The sequence below is a fragment of the Sciurus vulgaris genome (assembly GCF_902686455.1).
Source record: "Sciurus vulgaris genome assembly, chromosome: 1".
Lineage (NCBI taxonomy): Eukaryota > Metazoa > Chordata > Mammalia > Rodentia > Sciuridae > Sciurus > Sciurus vulgaris.
Genome location: NC_136461.1, coordinates 138,736,951 through 138,758,917, shown reverse-complemented (window position 1 = coordinate 138,758,917; position 21,967 = coordinate 138,736,951). Strand labels below are relative to the sequence as shown.

At 37.7% G+C, this 21,967-nt stretch overlaps 1 protein-coding gene across 5 annotated transcripts in view; it reads left to right on the top strand.

Moving 5' to 3' along the window:
• Positions 1–21,967, top strand: part of ASPH (aspartate beta-hydroxylase) — a 247,931-nt gene that overhangs the window by 162,368 nt on the left and 63,596 nt on the right. For all 5 annotated transcript variants that reach the window (XM_079156072.1, XM_079156074.1, XM_079156073.1 and 2 more), the window contains 4 exons: positions 3,724–3,809; positions 9,701–9,787; positions 16,595–16,745; positions 19,166–19,302. In XM_079156072.1, the coding sequence (XP_079012198.1) occupies positions 3,724–3,809; positions 9,701–9,787; positions 16,595–16,745; positions 19,166–19,302 (461 nt within the window). The remainder of the gene's footprint in view (positions 1–3,723; positions 3,810–9,700; positions 9,788–16,594; positions 16,746–19,165; positions 19,303–21,967) is intronic.

The following is a 21,967-nucleotide window of genomic DNA, read 5'->3' as shown; positions in this document are numbered from 1 at the left end:
TTCCTTTTCCAGAATGCTGGATAAGTGGAATCAGTCACCACCCTTTTGAAATAGGCCTCCTTCCCTTAATATTTGCATTTGCAAATCACCCATGTTGTTGCTGAATAGTATTCCATCATATGGATGCACAGCAGGTGCTTATCCATTCACCTGCTGATGACATTTCATTTTCTCTACTTTTTGACCTTTATGAACTATGCTGAGGTAAACATCTCATAAGAGTATTCGTGTATGTCTTTGTGGTGTCATTTCTCTTAAATGGGAAACTAGCAGCAGGATCATGAGGAGACCATTTAGTTTTTGTTTTGTATGTTCTGGGGGATCAGTGAGTGTATTTTAAGCAAGGCAATGACACAGATTGTGTTTTGGAAAGTTCCTTGAAACAATATGTAACATGGGAACAAGTGGGAGACAGGGAGACTTGTTGGAAAATTGTTGCTTTTCAGTTTATTTTTTGGCAGAAATTGCTGTTTTCTTCACTGTCTTCCATGGAATAAGTATAGAACATGTAATAATATGAAGATTCTGTCTCTTAACTCCTCCCATGCACCACACTATGAAAACATCTTCACTGGACAACATGAAGATGGATTGACAATAAGTTTTATGCTAAGTATGCATCATTCGTGCAGTCTCATGCTGTCCACTACGATTTTATTTTCCTATTCCATTTTATTTGCTCTTGATATTTCCACATTGGCATAGGAAGGGATGGATGTAAGAATTTGAAATGCAACTGATTCCTTTTTTCCTCCTCTTCTGTGTTTTTAGCAAAGGGCAAAACACTTATAATGGCAGTGACTGAAAAAAAAAATTACTATAGCATAGATTCCTTCTGAACCATTTTGAGAAATCCATATTCAACAGTGGGACTTAGCTGTGCAAGCTCTTTCATTCATTAACTTAGCAGTCAGGTAAGTCCTATCACCTCTGCTGGGGAGAGACAGGGTGCTAAGGATTTTTGAGGAAATGCTCCATTTCTTGGAACACAAGTAGATGCCCCCTTCCTCCCATGTGGGTGAGAGAAGCAGAGTGAAAAGGTGACTAACATTTTCCCAACCACGGTGGTCTCATCTGTAGAATTAAATCTCCTGTGTTGAGGAGGTTGAGAAAATAAAAAGATGGTGTGTGTGAAGCTCCTGTCATGGTGACTGGCAGAGTGAGTGTGGAAAAGTAGCAGTCTCATTCAGCCTTCCTTTGGTTAATTCCACATGTTCCTTCCCTTTATTTTTCTGTCCCTCCTCAACCAAGTTTCTGGTTTGGACAACTAGAGATTAGGGTGCAATTCTCTGAAGTAGGATAAGTACCAGAATGCATAAATGGGTGAGGAATAAGGAACTGTTTCTCACCTACTGAGTTTGAGTTATCTGTGTTGGTAAGCACCGGGATTTATGATTTTTATAATGCGTGAGATAATGAACTATAGTTAATTTGTAACTCAGCTTGAAAATTAAGTCATTAAAGCCCTATGGGAGTGCTGAAGACTGACCCTGTAAAATGTAACATCAGCAGAGAAGGCGCTACAGAGCAGATGGAGAGGCCAGAGAATAAGGGGGAAAAATAAGATAGGGGAAACACAGAAGTCAAGGAAATTAATCAATTTGGTAAGAAGGAAGTGGTCAACTTTGTCAGATAAAATGAGAACCTGGCCAAGTAAAATCGGATGGAAAAGAAACAAATGAACTTGCAGAGACAGCTGCAGGAGACAGCTGCAGACATTAGCTTTTAGGTACTGAGCACTAGTTACTGTATGCAGTCACTGTACTAAGTACTTCATGCCCAATAGCAATTTAATTCTCTAAAACACTACCTCATTTTATGGATCAGGAAAATGAGAATCAGAAAAGTTTAGACCAGCTTGCCTGCGACAGAACTGGATCTCAGACCCCTGCCATAACCATTGAACCTTCTCTCCACTGAAAGACTTGCATTTGCCCACGTGGTAGACAAGGTATACCAGAACACTGAAGGGGTAAAGTAGTAAAGATGTAGCACAGTAAGGGGAAGGGGGATAGACAGGATGGCAAGTAGAGGAGAATAGGCTGAGGTTTGTCTGACCATGGCAGGTGTAAAAGTGAGAAAGTGTGGAATATTGGGGTATTTCTAAAATGTGATATATACACATACCAAAGTGATCACACGCTATTGGAAAAATGGCATTCATAGACTTGCTGAAAGTAGGATTGCTACAAACTTTGAATTTGTAAAAATTGTGATATTTTCAAAGTGCCATGAAGCGAAGCACAATAAAACAACATATGCCTGTGTTTTAAAAAGCCACTTATACACATACGCCTGTGTGCCTTGATCAGCACCACCCAACTTGCGGTTCCAGTGTGCAGTGAAGGGCGATTAGAAAAATAAATACTCACAAACATAGATTTTAAAGATAAAGCTGGGATCAGGTAGAGTACTGCTCTCTGATGGAGATGCAGATCTAAAGAGTTACACCAGTAATCTTTATTTATACGTGGCTCATTATCAGTTTAAAGACAATGTAAGCATTATACTTTGTATTCAGGAAAGTTGCAGAAACCAGGACATCTGGTTCCGCAGTTGTAATCCACAGTTGCAAAGTGCATTGTTAGGAGCTTTGTGTAGCTTTCTAGAAAGTCCATTGTTGGACTGGAATCGTGACTCAGTGGTAGAGTGCTTGCCTCCCACGTGTGAAGCACTGGGTTCCATCCTCAGTACCATATAAAATGAATAAATAAAATAAAGGTATTGTGTCCACTTTTTTTTTTTTTTAAAGAAAATCCATTGTTAAAAATTACTGTAAAGCAGAACTGGAGAAGCAGAACTGGTGAAACATTGTGGTTGTCTAGCATTAGAATTCCTGTATTCCTAGATGCCCTTCAACAGATGAATGGATAAAGAAACTGGCATATATACACAATGGAATATTATTCAGCCATAAGAATAATAATATTATGGCATTTGCAGACAAATGGATGGAATTGGAGAATATCATGCTAAGTAAATTAAGCCAATCCCAAAAAAAACAAAGACTGAATGTTTTCCCTGATAAGTGGATGATGATATATAATGGGATGGGGGGTGAGAGAAAAATGAAGGAACTTTAGATTACATAGAGGGAATTGAGAGGGGGCACGGGTATGAAAGAAGGTGGAATGAGACAGACATCATTACCCTATGTACATGTATGATTACACGAATGGTATGAATCTACATCGTGCACAACCATAGAATGAAAAGTGTACCCCATTTGTGTACAATGAATCAAAATGCAGTCTGTAAAAATTTAAAAAAGTTGTGTTTTAAATAAAAAGTTTAAAAAAAAAAAATTCCTTCATTCCTAGGAGCTATGTGCCTGAGATCAAGGTCAGAGCTGATAGGACTCAGCAGGGCATGGCCACAGCAGCTAAGCATCCTGTGCCCTTGCACAGAAACATTCTCAGGCACCAGGCATGTCACACCATGAGGTCATCAGAGACCCCCAGTCTCAGTCACTGTTCTCCCAGCTTCTGCCACCACTCTTCTTACCTATATGTGTGAGCCTGTGTTTGGAAGGGTTGTATCCTTAGCAGTTACTGATTGTCACACTATCGTATTATTGGGGGTGAAAAGAGAATGTGACCTGGAATGCGCTTACTCTGTGGTCATGTGTTTGAGATCAGGCTTCTCACTATTTGCCAGTTACTATTCTTAACTATTTCTAGACAGAAAAACAATTAAAAATAAAAACCTCTTTTTTTTTTTCAGCGAAGAAGAAGAAGCCTAAGCTTTTAAATAAGTTTGATAAGACTATAAAAACTGAACTTGATGCAGCAGAAAAACTCCGTAAAAGGGTAGGTTTTGCTTTGTACAGAAATATTCAATAGTTTTCTTATCAAGTAAATTCAGGCATTACCCTTGGTTTGTAAAAATAATTGTGATAATGATAATAAGTAAATGTAAAAGAAACAATGTTTATGGAGCTTGAATGGAGTACATACTTTCCTAGGCACATTTCAAAAAAAAAAAAAAAATGAATCCAGTGAAAGGAATTGCAGCCAATGAGCACAGAGAAATTGAACTTCCTTTCCCTACAGCTGAATTGAGTGCCAGTCCACTTCTGTCATGTGATAGTTGTATAGATTTGTGTAAATCATTTGCATCTTGAGCCTCAGTTTCTTTATTTATCTTCCTAATTCTTTGTTGGTTTTTCTAAAGATCAAAGTGAAAAGAAAATAAATAATACTGCCACGTACCAAATTAGTGGAAGGGGTTTTTGTTTTGTTTTGTTTAAATTCCATAGTACCTCATTGCAAAAAATAAAGTAAAATGAAAAATAGGTTAGCCCAGCACTATTGGGATAGTTGCTAATAGATGGACTGTTAATAGATTATGACAGTTTTCTCACGGAGGGTTAACCTCAGGCATCCTTGGTTTTCTGCATGACTATTTTATGCTTTGGTTTGTCATCAGTTAATTTGGAATATAATATATCTGCATTCCTTTCCAGATATTAATGTTTTGAAAAAGAATGAATTGACACTTAAATTGAAATTATTTATTCCCATAACTTGACCAGATTCATGTCATTATCTGGCTCCAAAATATTTATTACAATGTATAGGATATGAAATCATTTGCTTATTTTTCATGGAAATTCCTTTTTCTTTATACTTAACTTTAATCTTTGTAATGCTTGTTAGTTTTCCTGTAATATGCTTTTTGATCAAGTAGACATTAGCTACAAAAAACAGGAGAAGGAGAATGTTAGCAAATAAAAATGCACAAGTTAGGATCTAAAATGGAAGAAGAATGAGATTCCCACATGTTTATTGGAAATTCACTAATAAGCATAGGCCTCTGCAACTAGCATTAGACAAGACTTCAAAGCCAAGGTTTGGTCAAACCCTGTGCACTAATTGATAAACATGTAGTAACTCCAAAGAATAGTATAGCAAAGTATAGTAAAGCCCCTAAATTTAACCACATAAAATGATCTGTAAGTCTATCTTGTTTAACTTCATGAAGTGAAGCCATCTACTATTTGTGGAGAATTTTTATTTCTTTTTTTTTTATTAATAGAAGTGAAGCAAAAATCTTTTTCTCTCACCTCATTTGTTATCCTTTACTTTCTCTGTACTAAATGCCATATATGAAAATGAAGGATATCAAATCTCAGGTGACTTTTGGGATAAAGCATAAATGAACAGCTTTAGAGAAGGATTTTTGTGTAGTTTTAATGAATGGTAAAGAAGAGCTCTGTTACCAAGGGGCACATAAGTCAGTGGGACATTAAAGTGCTGCAACTGAAGACTGGGTATTCTCCAGTCTTGCTCATTTGGAGAAATTATGATGTTTTCCTCTAGAAGCACTGTGAATCTATATCAGGGTAAATAAAGGAGGACGAAGTGGCCACATATGCAATTCTTGCTTCCAAAACAACAAGAAGCTGTATTATTGACAGAGTCATCAGCACAATTCACTCTTTTTTAGGGTTATTTTTATATCTATTATTTGAGAGAAAGCAATTTAGTGCACCAGCATGTCCGAGGATCAAGCTAAGGTATGCCCCAGACAGAGCCAGTTCAGCCTCAATCACATCTCAGGTTCAAGTACTGCATTACATGAAAGTACATGTTCACTTTATTTTTTCATCCAAACATGTATAGATCACATCTTTCAGTCATCTTTTTTTTTTTTTTTTTCAAGTGCTGGGGATCGAACCCAGATCCTTAGTACTTGCACTCTACCAACTGAGCTATATCCTCAGCCCCTGTCATCTAAGGTTTAAAAATAATATTTATTTTATAAAGTTCCTTCCTAACCCCCAAAAAGGATTTGAAATATATTCACTTTTTTCTTGAAATCACTGATTATTATTGTATCATAAATGAAAATGGAAAAGGGAGAGTAGGGAAAATGTAACAGAGCCAAAGTAAGGTCAGCACATGAAGGTTCAAAACCACAGACTCTAAATCATGCTAGCCACCTATGCTTCCTTGTGGAAGAACAAGAGAAACAGAAGCAGACTGGAAATTTTGTAATGTTCATCAAAGGAACTGCCTGCACTAAGTTCAAAGAGAAGTGTTCTGCTATAGATCTTGGGTAGATTGAATGCACAACATCCTAACATCACACCTGTGGATTCTAGAATGCATCTGCATAGTTGTGTTATAATACCCTTTAGCATCATGCTAAAACAATATGACCCACATATCTCTCCAATGAACTGTCTCGGTCCTAGGACAAAATATAAGCTATGTGGAAGAACACTTCATTTTTAGGCAATTCCTCATAAGCACTGTGGTTTTTTAAAAATAAAAATTGCATAATGGTGTTCAGAGTTTTGTATCCTGAGGAAAGATAATTTCTTTGTACTAAAAGTAGACACTTTAGCACTACAACTAGCTGACATAAGAGCAGAACTGATGATCCCTTAGGGAAGTCACACAGCCTCTGTCTTGAGGGGATTCAAATGATGCCTAGGACAGAGCCCAGATATTCTATTATTATTACAACTTTGATGATGTCAAAGGGGATCAACATAATTTATCAAATTTTATATGTATGTATTTCTGCTTGTGTTTTAAATCTGATGATGGTACATTTAGCATAGTGACTCACAAAAGTAACTTTGATATTTGCAATTTAAGTTGCATAGATAAGGAGTATGAAAATGGGCTCCCAAGAGATAACATGTACTAATCCCTGGAACCCATACATTGTTTGAGAAAAGGGTCTTTGCATGTTTGATTAAGTTAAGGATCTGGAGATAGAGATTATCCCAGATTATCCATTTGCCCCTAAATAAAATCATGTTTCCTTAAAAGAGAAGGACAGAGGGAAATGGGTTGCAGATAGAATAGATGGTGGCCCACACATAGAAGAGAAAATAGAACTGGGATTGGACAAAAAGTAGATTTTTCCCCTGCAGCTTCTGGAGAGAGTATGACCCTGCCAACATCTTGATTTCAGCCCAGAGAAGCTAACTTGGGACATCTGTTTACCAGAACTGTGAGAGAACAGTTTTCTCTTGTTTCAAGTCATCAAGTTTGTGGTAGTCTGGCACAGCATCCATAGGAGACTAATACATATTTTAGTACTGCACAGTTAGAGTGTAACAAATACCTAAAAATGTGGAAGTGGCTTTAAAACTTGGGTAAGTGGTAGAGGTTGGAAGAATTTTGAGGTACATGATAGAAAAGGCCTGTTTTGCCCTAAACAAATTATTGGTAGAAATATGGATATTAAAGTTGTTTCTAGGAAAAGCTCAGGAGAAAGTGAAGAACACATCATTAGAGAGAGCTTCTGTCATCTTAGGGAATACATATATCATCATGAGCACAATGCAATAGAAATACCGACATTAAAGGCTCATTTGGCAAGTACCCAGAAGAAAATGAGGAATATATTAAGAACTACAGGAAAGGTGACTCTTGCTATGTAGTCACAGAAAACTTACCTGAATTGTGTCTTACAGTTATGGGAAAAGCAGAACTTAATAAGCAATAAATTTAAATATTTAGCTATGGAAATTTCCATGTAAAGTGTAGAAAGTATAGCCTGGTTTCTTTTTTTGCTGCTTATAGTAAAATATGAGAGGAAAGAGATAAAGTGAAGAAGAAACTGTTAAGGAGAAAAGAACCAGCACTTGATTATTTGGCAACTTCTCAGTCCATCAGATTGCTGAAGATGCTAACATTAGGAAACTCACTGTGAGAAAAGAAAACTATGGAGAGAAATCCATAGGTTTAGCCGAACACCTTTTCCTGGAGTGATTAGGTATGTGACTCTTGGATCCACTCACCCGTCTCAGAAGTCAGAATAGAGATGAAGTTATACAAAAGAGGTCTGTTGAAGCACTTCTTATCTGATGGTGAATTCCTGTGATATACATAAGAGAACCATAGAGACTTGAGAATATTATATCAGCAGAAGTACTTCCAGTTTGGAATAAAAGAGAGAGCAAAAGTGGAAGAAAGCTGACACGCTTCAAAAACAGGCTGATAAAACTTACCACCAGCAACCTGTTGCCACCCTTTCAGTACAAAAGGGTTAACTCTGAAGGCAGAGCACTGGGCCCAGAGGTCAGAGAAAAGACTGCAGTAGCCAGAGGCAAGGTCCAGGATGCAGAGCTTCAAGCCACCTAGGATTGTTCCCAGACCTTGAAACCTAAAGCAATTTTCCCTGTTGGTTTTTGAAATTGCTTGGGAACTTGTGAGTTCTTTCTTTCTTCCTGTTTTCTCCTTTTTTGAACAAAAGCATCTGTAACTGTATCCTACGCTTATTCCACCATTGTATGTTAGAAGCATGTACCTTACTTTCTAGTTTTGAAGGTTCACAGGTGAACTTTTTGTCTTTGGGTGGATTATAACCATAGTCTCACCCTTACCTGATTTATATGATTTTAATGATAAAATTTGGAACTTTGAAGCTGTTGAGATTTAAATGAGATTTTTAAACTTGAGTTGATGATGAAGAAGTTTAAAGTTTTGGGAGATGTTGAAATGGAATGAGTATATTTTACATGTGGGACACACCTGAATTTAGGGGACAGAGGGCATAGTCTGGAGGCTGAAAGATGGCCTCCCCCAAAGATAGCCATATCCTAATACATATTACCTTATTTGGACTGCCAGTGGACTGGACTGAACTGCCAATGGACTGCCTGGCTGGCACCATACATCCTGGGGATGACTCTGACCCAGACCCACCCTGTCATACCCTGCTCCCCTCTGTCATGCTTCCTTTCCTCCCCTCCCCTTCTTCTATTGTCCCGCCAGGAGGACCAGCCTCCATCCTTCAGTTACTCACAGGAGCTTCCTAGGTAGAAGGCACTGTCCATGGTGCTGGGGACAAGTAACCAAGAAGGAAATGTCCCACTAATGTCAGCCTAAGGATCAACCCTGATTTTCCACAGTGCCATGGCTAAATGACCTTCTCATTCTATGTATTTTTTCCTCGACCTTTTCACAGATGCTTCAGAGCTGTGATAAGATGTCTCATTGCCTCTTAAAGACCCAAGACATTCTACTGCCTGCAGTATTTCTCACATGTAAAATCTTAACATCTTTGAGAAAGCATGTAGGAACTGTGTGTTGAGAGAAAATGCAACTTCTTTTTTTTTTAATTTAAAACTATATTTTGTGATTATAGATGGACAGAATATCTTTATTTTATTTGTTTATTTTTATGCAGTACTAAGGATCAAACCCAGTGCCTCACACATGCTAAGCAAGTGCTCTGTCACTGAGCTATAGCCCCAGCCCAGAAAATGCAATTTCTTCAACAAAGATTCATATTACATCATTGTCAGTGTACTTCCTTTTTAAAATTAATTATTTTCATTTCTAGTCATAGTCATCCATAATACATTTTTTTTTATATCAGGGATTGGGCCCATTGGTGTTTAACCTCTAAGCCATATCCCCAACCCTTTATTTTTTATTTAGAGACAGGGTCTTGCTAAATTGGTTAGGGCTTCACTAAATTGCTGAGACTGGCTTTGAACTTGAAATCCTCCGTCTCAGTGTCCCAAGCCGCTGAGATTACAGGAATGTGCCACTGTGCACATCCATAATATGGATATATATATACACACATATACATGTAGCATTTCTTAAATTCAGAAAGAAATCTAAAAAAAAAAATCTGATAGAATCACTTGTTGACTATTAAACAACCAAATTGAATAACGTCATGCATTTGAATTTATTGTATTTATGTGATTGTATCTCTCTAACAGGGAAAAATCGAGGAAGCAGTGAATGCATTTGAAGAACTAGTACGCAAATACCCTCAGAGTCCACGAGCAAGATATGGGAAGGCACAGGTATTCCAGAACTTTTCTATTTAGAAAACTCTTCTGATGTTAATGTGCTCCATGTAATCCAGTTTTTCAGTTCCCACTATTTGCATTTTCTTTGTTCCCCTTCCAGTTTCTATACAGAGTAGTTTTCTCAGGTATATGTTTAAACCCAAGCACAAAAAACTGCTTTAAATAAGACAATTCATTTTCACATTATGTACTACTGAGTCTAGTAACATCCATATGACTTGTCTCTGATTTCGAAGAGAAAACAAAGAGTAACACATTTGGTGTTGGTTTTCCATCCCCCCACATCAAATTCCATTTAGACCCATCATGCCATTTTTCATTCAGCCTTCTCAGAGATTTAAGACTCTCAGTTGTATAACAAGAGGTTGCAATTATACTTAAGACAGAGTTTTAAAAAATATAATATAGGATGTACTTTGTTTTCTCAAAAGTTTCTTTCAACTGATTCATTTTTTACTAGTCACCTCCTCCCCATCTCCCACTCCCACTTTGTTCTTATCTAGCTTTCTTCATTTCAACTCCTCCATTCATGAAGTTTGGCCATATCACCTTTTACTATATGAACCTACCTATGCCTGACACTCTTGTAGGCCTTGGAAATATCAATTTTATATTCTTTTATTATGAGATGGGTCACTCAAATGTGGCCATAAACAGAGACACAGAAAAGGCTCAGGAGAAAACAAAGTTTATTATATTTCTATCCTACAGATGGGAGACTTGGCATGCCACATAGGGCCAAATGGGAAAAGGCCAGAGTGGTCAAGAGGCAGATGACAAAGAACAAGGGGAAGATTTAAGCCATAGCCTTTATTGGGGTTTCCATAGAAAACCCAAGGTAGGGCAGGGTGAGAAGTTAGGATTGGCTAGTTTGAATAATTTTATCAGGCCTTGGGCTGTAGGACTGATTTCTAGTTGCCAAGTACCTGGCCCTACAATGATTAAAGCAGAGGATTACTGCCTGTCATGGTACATGGGCCTGATAGAGGAAGTTTGGCTCTGGATTGATTACTTTGCATATCAAAACTTACTTATTGTCCCTTGGATGGCCAACCAGCAGTCTTTCTAAGATTTTCTAAGATGTCAAACATTATAATATACAGAAATTTAAACAGTGTTCAGAATGTATTTTAATGAACATACAAGAGTCTTCTATTCTTGTGGATCTTATCTTCTAATGGCAAATGTTTTATAAACTAATTATTTAAAATATATTTTGTGAGAGTCCAGGTACTGTGTGCTAGTCCTGGTCCTAAGCATTGGAGATATCAACAAAACACTTTTTAAAAAAAAATCCTTAATTGTATTTCTATTGCAAAGGGCAAGACAATGCATATGACAAATAACTATAATCTATGTTTGCAGAGATAAATACTAAAGTGAACAAACTTAAAGCAAGAAACAGCCAGTGAACATGGGAGGAGGGTTGAATTGGTGGGAAGAATGACAGAGAAAGGCTTACTAAGGAGGTACATGTGAGCAAAGCCCTGAAAATCTCTTTAAATAAATATATGCTGAAAGAATATTACAAAGTGTTAAAAATAAATATTGCTTAATAAGGCATGTTATAAGGATAAGAACATACGGAATAAAGAGCATATTTATGAAGTTTTTTGGTTGCAGGTAATGTGATTGGAAATGACAAGGCAAATGGCACTTTGGAAAAGGTGGTCAGAAAAGAACTCTCTAGAGAGGTGGTATGTGACTGGGATATGACAAGGTTGTGAAAGAAGCTGTCTGGGCAGAGAGAACAGCAAGACAAAGGCCATGATGGATAGAAACAGTCTTGGCCTAATGAACCCAAACAGTAAAAAGGGCCTAGTGAAGGATGGAAGCATGGGACAGTGAGGTCAGGGCCCTGTAGATTTATTCTTCATGAGCTAAGAAGCCTTTGGAGAAATGTTATGCCTGAGTGTGACAGAGTGGTTATTTTTGAGGAAGATTACTTTGGTTGCTGGGTGGCCACGGATTATGGGAGCAAAATAGATGCACAGAGAGCAGGAGGCCACTGCAATAAATGCAAGAAGTGCTGGTGGCTTGAACTGTGGTCATGACCATGGAGATGGGGCAGTGGGCAGGTGATGGGGCCCAAAGGACTTGGTGATGGATTAGATGGAAGGGTCAGAGGAAGAGAGGATCCAAGGGTGAATCCTGGTTTCTCAGTTTGGCCATCTGACAAGAGAGAATAATGTCAATTACTGACTAGGAAGAACATAGTTAGAGAGATGCTGAAATCAAAGAGTTTGCTTTTGGTCTTTAGTTTGCAGTGTTTATTAGACATTCAAGGGGCCATGTCAAGTAGACTGCTAGATGTATGAAGTAAAAGCCAGAGCTGTTATACAAAAGTCAAGACAGTAAAGCACCTACTGTCCTTTCTTGGGAGATGAGATTGTCAACACTGCTGGGAAATGATGGATGCAGAGCTAACTGAGGAGGAATTGACAGTTATTTGTTTGGAGGGCATCCATGCAGACACTTGTGTAGGACACTCACAGTGAGCAATGTGTCTTGCTCTGAGCTAAAGGTAGTAGCCATTGGAGAGTCAGATTCTTCCAGTCTCCTCATTAAAATGTAATTAATTAAATTTTGATTAGATTTTAATTAATCAAATTTATAAAAAATATTAGTACAAAGAAGTTTCTCTTGTTCAGTCTAGAGCAGTTGTAACAGATACCAACTATATGAGTTTTGTAAATTATTTTCTCTAAAATTGCTACACTGTATTACTATTATGAGATAATGTGTTTGTTATCAAAAAGTCATTCCTGTCCAAATAAGTGATGCGTTTTGTCACTGGTATTAAGTCTTTTGATGTAAGGAAAGCGTATTAACTAGGGAGAAAATGGTTTATGCAAATGACAACTTAATTGTGGTAAAAATGTTCTGTGCTTTGAAATTTTCTTTATATATGATTTTAATTGTGGGTACCAAAGTCTAAATACATGCAGTGTTTCTACAACATGGTGATTTCTGTATTTATATTCTTATTTCACAGAAGGGATTTGATATTTAGGCCTCAGGCAATATTTTTTATCTGTAAACTATTATGCTACAGATGTTATTGTATTAACATTAATGTGGCATAAAGCAAAATTCAGACATGGTAAATTAAATTTTAATATAGTAATCTGAAGGAAACCTTAATTTCATAGGAATTTTTAAAACAAAAATTCAACAGAAGACGGTTTTATAGAGAGGAATAAATTATGACTTTCCTTCTTTGTTAGCAGATTAAACAATCACTTTGGAGCATTATGATCAGTTTTTAAAATTCATCAACTTTAAGTCAAATACAAACTAAAATACCTATCATTTCTATAGTAGCATTGATATTGTCTTATTCTTTGAACCACTGTAAAAATCAATTTTGAACAAATTACTAAACATCAGACAAAAATCTTGTATTATAAACTCAATTCACTTTATTATCTTTCACAAACCATAATGCTTCTGAGGCAGAAAATGACAAATCTCCTAGGAAGGTTGATTGGGTGGATTAGTTCTTCAGCAAAAGGCCTTGCGATGCTAACGTCCTGTAACAAAATGTTTAGTTCCAGCGCAGCTTGTTTTATCTACAGATGCTTGGCTGATTAAAAAAAAAATCAATACATACAATTCTGACTTTCAGAGCAAGTGCTATTGGTTTCATTTGGGAGTTATTTAAAGAATTCCATGCCATTTTAGTAGTGATATTTTCCCAATTCTAGAAGTTGTAAAATGCTTATACTTCATTAAAACCAAGGACCTTGGGGCTCAAGGAATGGGACAAGACATACAGATTATATCATCTTTCTGTCTTTCCAGATTGAGTTTAAAGAAACTTATTCCTGTCTCTGTAAAGGATTATCATGGTAGGCATTTGCTCTTCCTCTAACCTTGCATAGACCCCCAGGCTCTGTTTGTTAACTTTGTAGGTTCCAAATGGAGAATGATCTTGATTGTCTCAATAGGTCTCTGAAGCTCTTGAACTGTTTCTATTAAGTCATCTATCAATATTCACAGTTTAGTCAAATTCACATGAAGGGGATAGATAAACAGAAAAGCTTGATATGAACCTACAGTGGAAAGCCATGCTGGTAGCATGACTGTTATGGGTCATTGACATTGAACTTTCTCTCTGGAAAGTTTCATTCTGGGAGACCACTTACAGATTTCTTGAAAAGATAGTTGAATGGTCTGAAGCATTATATCTATCAAACCAGGATGAATGCCCTTTTCTAACCTTTGAAATTTTTGTCTTACAGATTGTCCTTTCTCATTAGTCTGTCCACTCCTATCACCACTGCTTCAAGCCTAGGCCCCATCTTGGAAAACTTATCCTAATCAGTACTTATTAGCAAGCTATCTCACTGATGTATTGTTCTCTGAAAAACTTCTCATAGATGTCCTTTTTTATCAATTACTGTTGATTCTTACTAGTTTTCCATTTGAGGATGGGGGTGAGATGGCTCATTTTCTTATCAATCCTCAAATTGTGGAGTTGGGCTTTATTTGGATTCTTCAGATTTCCATATATTGACCTTGCACATACTTTATTTTAACAAAATAAACATGTTAAATAGGTAACATATTTACATTTCCTAATTAAAAATTTTATATGTGCTACTTTTAATTGGTATCATTTTTCCTCAAATGGTAGTCTTTAAATTGTAGTTTATTAGATACAATGAACTATCAATGACCATTTTACAAATTTTTCATTTCCTATCTCCAGTATTTCATTCTCCATTCTCAATATCCAGCTATGAATCTTACTTCTAATTTCGCTAAGAAAATAGAAGTGTCCCGAGAATTTCCATGTGTTCACACTATCACACTGACAACCCACCTTCACCAACCTACCTACCCCGTGTCCATGTGCTTTGCCATTCCTGCCTGTTGACCTGGATACACGTTTTTGGTCCCTTCCCTCTTACCTGCTGGAGGACTTTGTTCTCATTTTTTTGTCTTCCTCCTTCCTCATCAGATTTTCCCTTTCTACTGAGTCTTTTGCATCCATTTGGAAACATGCTGTATTATTTCCCATCCTTAATAATCTCTCCCTGCCTCCACATTCCCCTCGACTGTTGGCCCATTTCTCTCCTCTCATTTATAGCCAGACTCCTTGAAAGAGTTGTCTCTACCCCAACCTCTCATATTGTCTTGAATGCGTTCCATGCAGGTGAGTGTCCCCAGCGGGCTTGTGGGAACATCTTACCAAGGCCATCAGAGGTTCTGTACTGCCCAGACCAGTGTGATCTCATCTCAGTTTTCATCTGATCTAACCCTCCAATTGCTTTTAACACTCTTGATATCATTCTCTTGAAACCTTTCTTTCACTTGGCCTCTAGAACACCACTGCCTGTCACTAATTTCTTCTTATCTCACTCCTTCATTGTCATTTTTGCTGGTGTTTCCTTGCCTTCCTGACTTCTAATGACCTTGAAACACTGGAAATTTTTAGAGTTTATTTACTAAACCTCTTCTTTTTTCTGTCCACCCTCACAACTATTCTTTAAATACTATCTCCATCCTTAACAATTCCCAAGTGTATATCCCTAACTCTGACCTCTCTCCTGAACTTATCACTATCTCCACTATCTCCACTCGCCATTGGAATTTATATATCCAGAACTGAGTTCCTGATTCTCCACTCCCCCACACCTGCTTCTGTCCTGTCTCCCATTCCTAATAATGACACTTCCATCAGGTAATCATTTAAGCCAAAAACCTCGAATTCATCATTGATCTCTCTCTTTCTTCCTTTTTTTTTTTCTATCCTACATTCAGACCATCTGCAAATCTGTTGCCTCTGACTTTCAAAAACATATCTGTAATCTAATCACTCATTCCCACCTTCATTACTGCCCCTTTGTCCAAATCACGATCATTTATATCTGCCTTCTTGCTAGAGCATTCTACCTGAGTTCCCTTCTCCTCTATCCCCTCAGCCTATTCTAGATATGGCTGCCAGCATGATCTCTTACATATCTATCAGATATGTAAAATGCCCAATGTCTTTCCATCTTTCTAAGTGCAGTAGCATTTTCAGTACCTTAGCCCTGCATCACCCAATAGCTCACATTGGGCCTCCTCTCCTCTCTACCACTGCCTCAGCCGTTTCTCTGTACCTCACTCCTGCCTCAGAGCTACTGTTCGTGCTGTTCCCTCTACCTGAACGCTTTTCCCCCAGATAGCCTCATAACCAGCTCCCTCCCTTTCAGGCCCTCCTGGTCACTCGAACTAAAACAGTAACTTCCCTACCACCCTTCTCAGCACTCTTCAGCTTGCTCCTTTTTAATCCACAGGACTCGTGGTCTTCAGACTCATGACATTTTATTTGCATTTTGTCTTTTTCTGATTTATGAAGTGAAAGCAAAATGAGAAAATGACTTTGTTTTGTTCGACTTGTCTGCCACATGCTAGAAACAGTACCTTACTCCCCCCAACAAATAGCTGCTGAATGCATGAATGCTTGAGAGTGTGAGCACAGGAATCCACTAATGAAAACAAGAGCTGTGGGCTGGAGACCTGTCAATATGGTGTTAGCATGGAATGTGAAGTATCTCCATCAGCCCCAGCATAATCTTGCTTTCATAGTGCTCTTTTTCATCTAGAGCTTAGTAGCTAACTTTTCCTCTTATTATTAAAAGATCACATTATTCTGTTGTCTTTCATCTGTATCTTATCTCTTGATAAAAAGTCAATCTATCTTGAATTTATTTTAAAGCATGTCCAGAAGTTAACTTTTTATGAATATTTTGGGTACTTAGAAATGTAGCTGGTCATGGAACATTGATGCAGTCTGGGGCCTTCCTCTAGTGTGAAGATGATTTGGCTGAGAAGAGGAGGAGCAATGAGGTACTGCGCAAGGCCATTGAGACCTATCAAGAGGTGACCAACCTGCCTGATGTCCCCACAGACCTGGTGAAGCTGAGTCTGAAGCGGCGCTCGGAACGACAGCAATTTCTAGGTGAGATGCAGTAAGGGTTAATTCAATAGGAAGCAGCATGCTTCTGTCTCCAGCCTGGAGGCCGTGCACACTCTAAGAGGACATAAGTCACCTAAAGGAAATCTGAGTTCTATTACTAATTTCAAGTAGTTTATTAACTACCTTAGACTGACCATCTCTAAAACTGAAACAGCAATTCCAGTCTCAATAAATACAAGGATGCAGATGGCATTTTATGCCCTCCTTACCATCCTCCATTTGAAACAAATTGAATACAAAGAGCTTGGATAACTTGTCCAGGGAACCATAGCTCACAAATTAATAACTCTTCCTGTGATGTCAGATTCTTTTCCCTCTTAACTATACCAAACTGGTTCCTAGAGGTCAAAATTATCAGTAGCATACTTTTTGCAGCAGAATACTGGTAGTTTCAGGCACTCCAAACTATTACATGTAAAATTTGAACCTATTCCAAGGAAAATGCTAGAAAATACACTTTTAACCATAAAGTAAATTTGCAAAGACTTAAAAGCAACATTAGGACATGGAAAGAACAAGCTCTAGAGTAACCCAGGTTCCCAGTATCAACACCAAGGAGGACCAACTACCTTCCTTCAGCCAGCCTGTGATTCTCTTTGCCCAATAAACAAGCAGGGAAGGAGTTACACCAGGTGTCACTGCTGAGGCGGGTACTTTGCTGGCTGCACCATTGCATGAATGGATTCTCAGTGTCAGTTGGTAAGGCTCAAGTAAGTAATAGTCCAGGCCTACCTGACCCTTTTGTCACTTCTTTGAGACATGGAATAAAGGGTAGTCATGCCACTTTTGCAGATGACCAAAATGGTAATAGGAGCAGAGCCTGAGTGTCAATAAAAACTACAGGAAACCATTGATTAGACTTATGTCCATAAAGACCAGATTGGGGAAGAAGAATGTGCAGCACAAAAGCAGGACAGGATAAGCCAGGCTGGACTCAGGGTGGCAAAGGAGGCACTTCCTAAGATGTGCTCCACCTCCACTATGAAGCTGCTTAGCACTCTTTACTGATCCTAACCTTAAAACATTAGTGTTTTGTTCACCATGGATGTTTTACATTAATTTTGATTTTTTAAAAGGATGCATTAAAATAGTATTCAACTTAGAATCATGGATTTTTTCTGCTCCCTTTTATATTTTGTGTAGAGTGCTCATTTGCCCCACCCTATTTCCAGCCCTTGGAGGAGACTGCCTGTGAAGAAATCTAACCTTCTTCCATCACAGTCCTTTGATATTTGAATATTGACCTTTCCTCTCAATGAAAATGAAGTAAATTCACTTGAAGAGGATCTGAGGCAGTTGGCCATTTGCAAGATGGTGCAGCTGGCTCACAGTAGGAGAGGGTACATGATACAGAGCGAAAGTCACTGGCTGAAGACAGTTGCACAGGGGTTTTTTCTGCACCTGTGTTGTGGTTAATAGGAGAAGCTCAGAAACAGAAGAAGAGCATAATCCTAGGCAGGGAGAAGGAACAGGGCAGAAGAGTAGACCCAGATTTGTTAGCAAGGGAATGGCTGGCTGATCAAACCCATCTGAGAATTCTGACTGGAGTACAATTAGTCAGCAGTGGGACCAGGCCATGTGGGCTAAGTTGGTGATGTTTTATGCCAGATAGTTTGTCAGTGGAGTAGACAGCTTAGCTTTTTCATTGTCCTGCCACAATCTTGGGTAACTAAGAGCTTTAGGTGATTAGTTTCCTCCAAGGATGTTCGTCTTAATTAGCACATTTTTCTCTTATATAGATTATCTTTCCAGCTATGGCAAGTGACCTCAGATACTTTGAATTTCCATTCAGACTGTCTTAACAGTAAATTGAAGTTGAGATTTTCATGATTCGTGAGTTTATGTTGTGCATAGTATCCTATTGTCCACCAGAGGGTCCCATAATACTAGATGATCTATTCCCTGCTCCACAAACACTTGGTACTTAGACAATGAGTTCACTTTTGATTGGAGGTTGTCACAATTAAGCACTGTCCTATGTAACTTGGTGCCTTTTTAAGTTTTATACAGGTGCTTGACCCTGAAATTAATTAGAATTTTTATGGTCTGTCTGCTATGGGCGATTTTAAAGTTAATAAGCCAAAAATATCTCCACAAAACATTCTCACAAGGAATTGGTAACTAAAACTTTTTCAAGAGGGAATTTAACATAAAAAGGTAAGTGGTGATGAACTTAGAGAATGAACATGTCTTTAAAATGTCTTTAATCAATTCCATGTTCAGTATTTATAGTAATTATTGACACCATTGCAACTGCATCAAGTAATCCACTTAATGAAACATTCATCTATAAAATCAGATATTAGGTGATTGAATAATTTCTACTGAATTGTATTCTCAATCCAAATGTGTACATAATCTCTTTTTATTTCTTTTTTTTTTTTTTTCTTCCCCCAAATCAGGTCACATGAGAGGTTCCCTGCTTACTCTACAGAGATTAGTTCAATTATTCCCCAGTGATACTTCTTTAAAGAATGATCTTGGAGTGGGATACCTTTTGATGGGAGACAATGATAATGCCAAGAAGGTGTATGAGGAGGTGAGCATCAATTTTCTATTAACTGCGTCAAACTATCTTGAACGTTAAGTTCTGCCGCTCTTTTGCAAATTTCATCTAATGTACCCAGTCTCTCATTAAGTTAAATTAAATAACATAAGTATTATAATAATTGACATATTCTAAACTTCATTTTCACCTTGTTTTTTTCCTTGATGAGAAGATTTTAAATTTTAGTCAGCACTTGTAAAATCAAAACCTTCAACTGTAATTCTAATATTTTTAAAACTTCTATCTATCAAATCCATGGACAGCCTTTCTGAAAGCATTCTTTGTGATAGGAAGAGGAACTCAGATTCTTGTAAGTGTAAAAAAATCTATACATTTTTTTCCCTATTTTTGAACTAGAATCCAGTTTAGAGGGAGACTGCAGAACGTGGGCCTTTCTGGACGTGGAATAGATTCCTTGTTTTTCAGAAGGATATTGACTTTCTGATCTTCTGGCAAGGATGCCTTTCAAAGCATTTCTACCTTATAATGGACATTTTAGTAGATAACTTCTAAGTCCTAAGGACCTACAAAGCCTAGAAAACTGACTCCTTTTAGACAGTGAGAAAATTCATTTGGTATAGAGCAAACAAGATGCCAAATGAACTTTGCAGATGGAGAAAGTGAATGCCTTTCTATAAAAGAAAGATGAACTTGTTTCCTTGTGCTTCCATTTAGACCTGTTGATCAGTGGTTTTCAAGCTGGCACAGTTTACATCAAAATGCTACTATTTCTTGTTAGTGGTTATGATTCCTTCTATTTTTAAAATGCTGTCAAGTACAGCAGTTTTATATGCTGTCCAGCGACTCGGTCCACTTAAAAAGTGGCTGTTTATTGATGTTGATGCTCAATTGAAAATCATTGGATTTTGAAGTAGTGATCTTTTTACCCTTATCCTAGTTCTTATATTTTCTGAGAGGGTAGCAATAAGACCTTTGCTTTTTAGGGTATCACTATTATCTACACAAGGTGGATTGAGTTTACAACATTGAAAATGTGTTCCATCTACTAAAGACCTTTTTCCAGGTCATGAGATGATTCTCTATAGGACATTGTTATGGTATCAATGTTAGACGGCCCCCAAAAGTTCATGTGTGAGACAATGTAAGAAAGTTTAGAGGTGAAATGATTGGGTTGCAAGAGGTTTAACCTAATCAGTGCATTAGCGCCCTGATAGGGATTAATTTGGCTGGGTGTAGCTGGAGGAAGGGGATGTTCCTGGGGAGGGTATATATTTTGTCCTTGTTGAACAAATCTCTTTCTCTGCTTCCTGGTTACCATGTCCCCAGCTGCTTTCCTCTGCATGTCCTTACCCCTTTCTAAAACCTCTCTTGAGTATAGTCATCCTCACTGCCTGACACTAAATCTCAGATACATGAAGCATTTTACTTCACCTTGAAAAATAAAATTTACCTGCTGTTTATACTTTGAAATCATAATTTCACCTGATTGAGCATAATAGGGAGCAGAAAGTCTGAAATGTAGCCATATTATAGAACCGAGTGGATTTCTTGTCAAAGAAGCATTAATAGACTAAAAGTAAGTGTGGAATTTCCCTTTTTCCCCCTCCTCTCACTTCTAAGTTAATAAGCTATCTCTGATGGATTCTTTTTCTTTAACCAAAGTTTATCCTAATATGTTCATGTCTCCATCAAAGGCCATTTTTAAGAAAACCAATATTGCAACTTTGTATTTTTCTTCACATTGATTTTTATTTTTGACTAAATTCATAAAAGCCCATTCTAGGCTTTTGCTGCTTTAATTTCAACAAAGAGACTGACTTTAAAATGTTTCAGTGTGGACTGCTCATATCCATAGCTTTTAGGGATTCCTCCTCTGTCTCCTTCGCAAGTGATGGCACTGTCAGTTACCTAAGCCATCACAGTCCAAAGCTGAGCATCGTTCCTGATTCCTCCTGGCCTGGCCTCAGGTTATCCTTCACTTGGTCAGCTCACATTCATTAAATCCCATACAAGCTAGCTCAGAAATGGAGCTAATGGGACACACATGAATGTACCTCCATGAAGTTTATGTTCCAGTGCCAAGTCACTAAATTCTATTCCCTTTACCTTCTGAATAGCTTTCAAATCCCCTCCTCTTTTGTCTCAGGCTTATCTTGCCTGAGCCTTCAGATTCCCTTTGCTCAGGCTTCTTCTCCCTAACCTTCATCAGCCCCAAACACTACCTTCTCCCTCTGCTCCAGCTCACCTGTGCTTGCCTGACCCACAGTAATGGTCTTGAAGCCCATTTGATTGTGTACCCTTCCAGGCAAAGGTGTCCAAGCAAATACCTGCCATTTGTATGTTCATGTATTATGTAGTTATTAAGAGTACACACTCCAAAATAAATATTTAGATGAAATGAAACGTTTAAAACACTTTTCAAATTTTGTTTAACTGACAAATCTTTGAATGTTACTAAAAGAATTACTTTAGTAATATTAATGAGCAGTGCTATTTATGATTACAGTAATTCCCCTTAATCCATGGAAAATGCCTTCCAAGACCCCTAGTGAATGCCTGAAATCAGGGATAGCACTAAATAACATTCTTTCTCTCTCTCTCTTTTTCTCTCTCTCTTGCTCTCTCTCTCCCCCTCTCTCTTTTTCTCTCATACGTATGTATATGTATATACACATAGACATATTCACATGTAAAT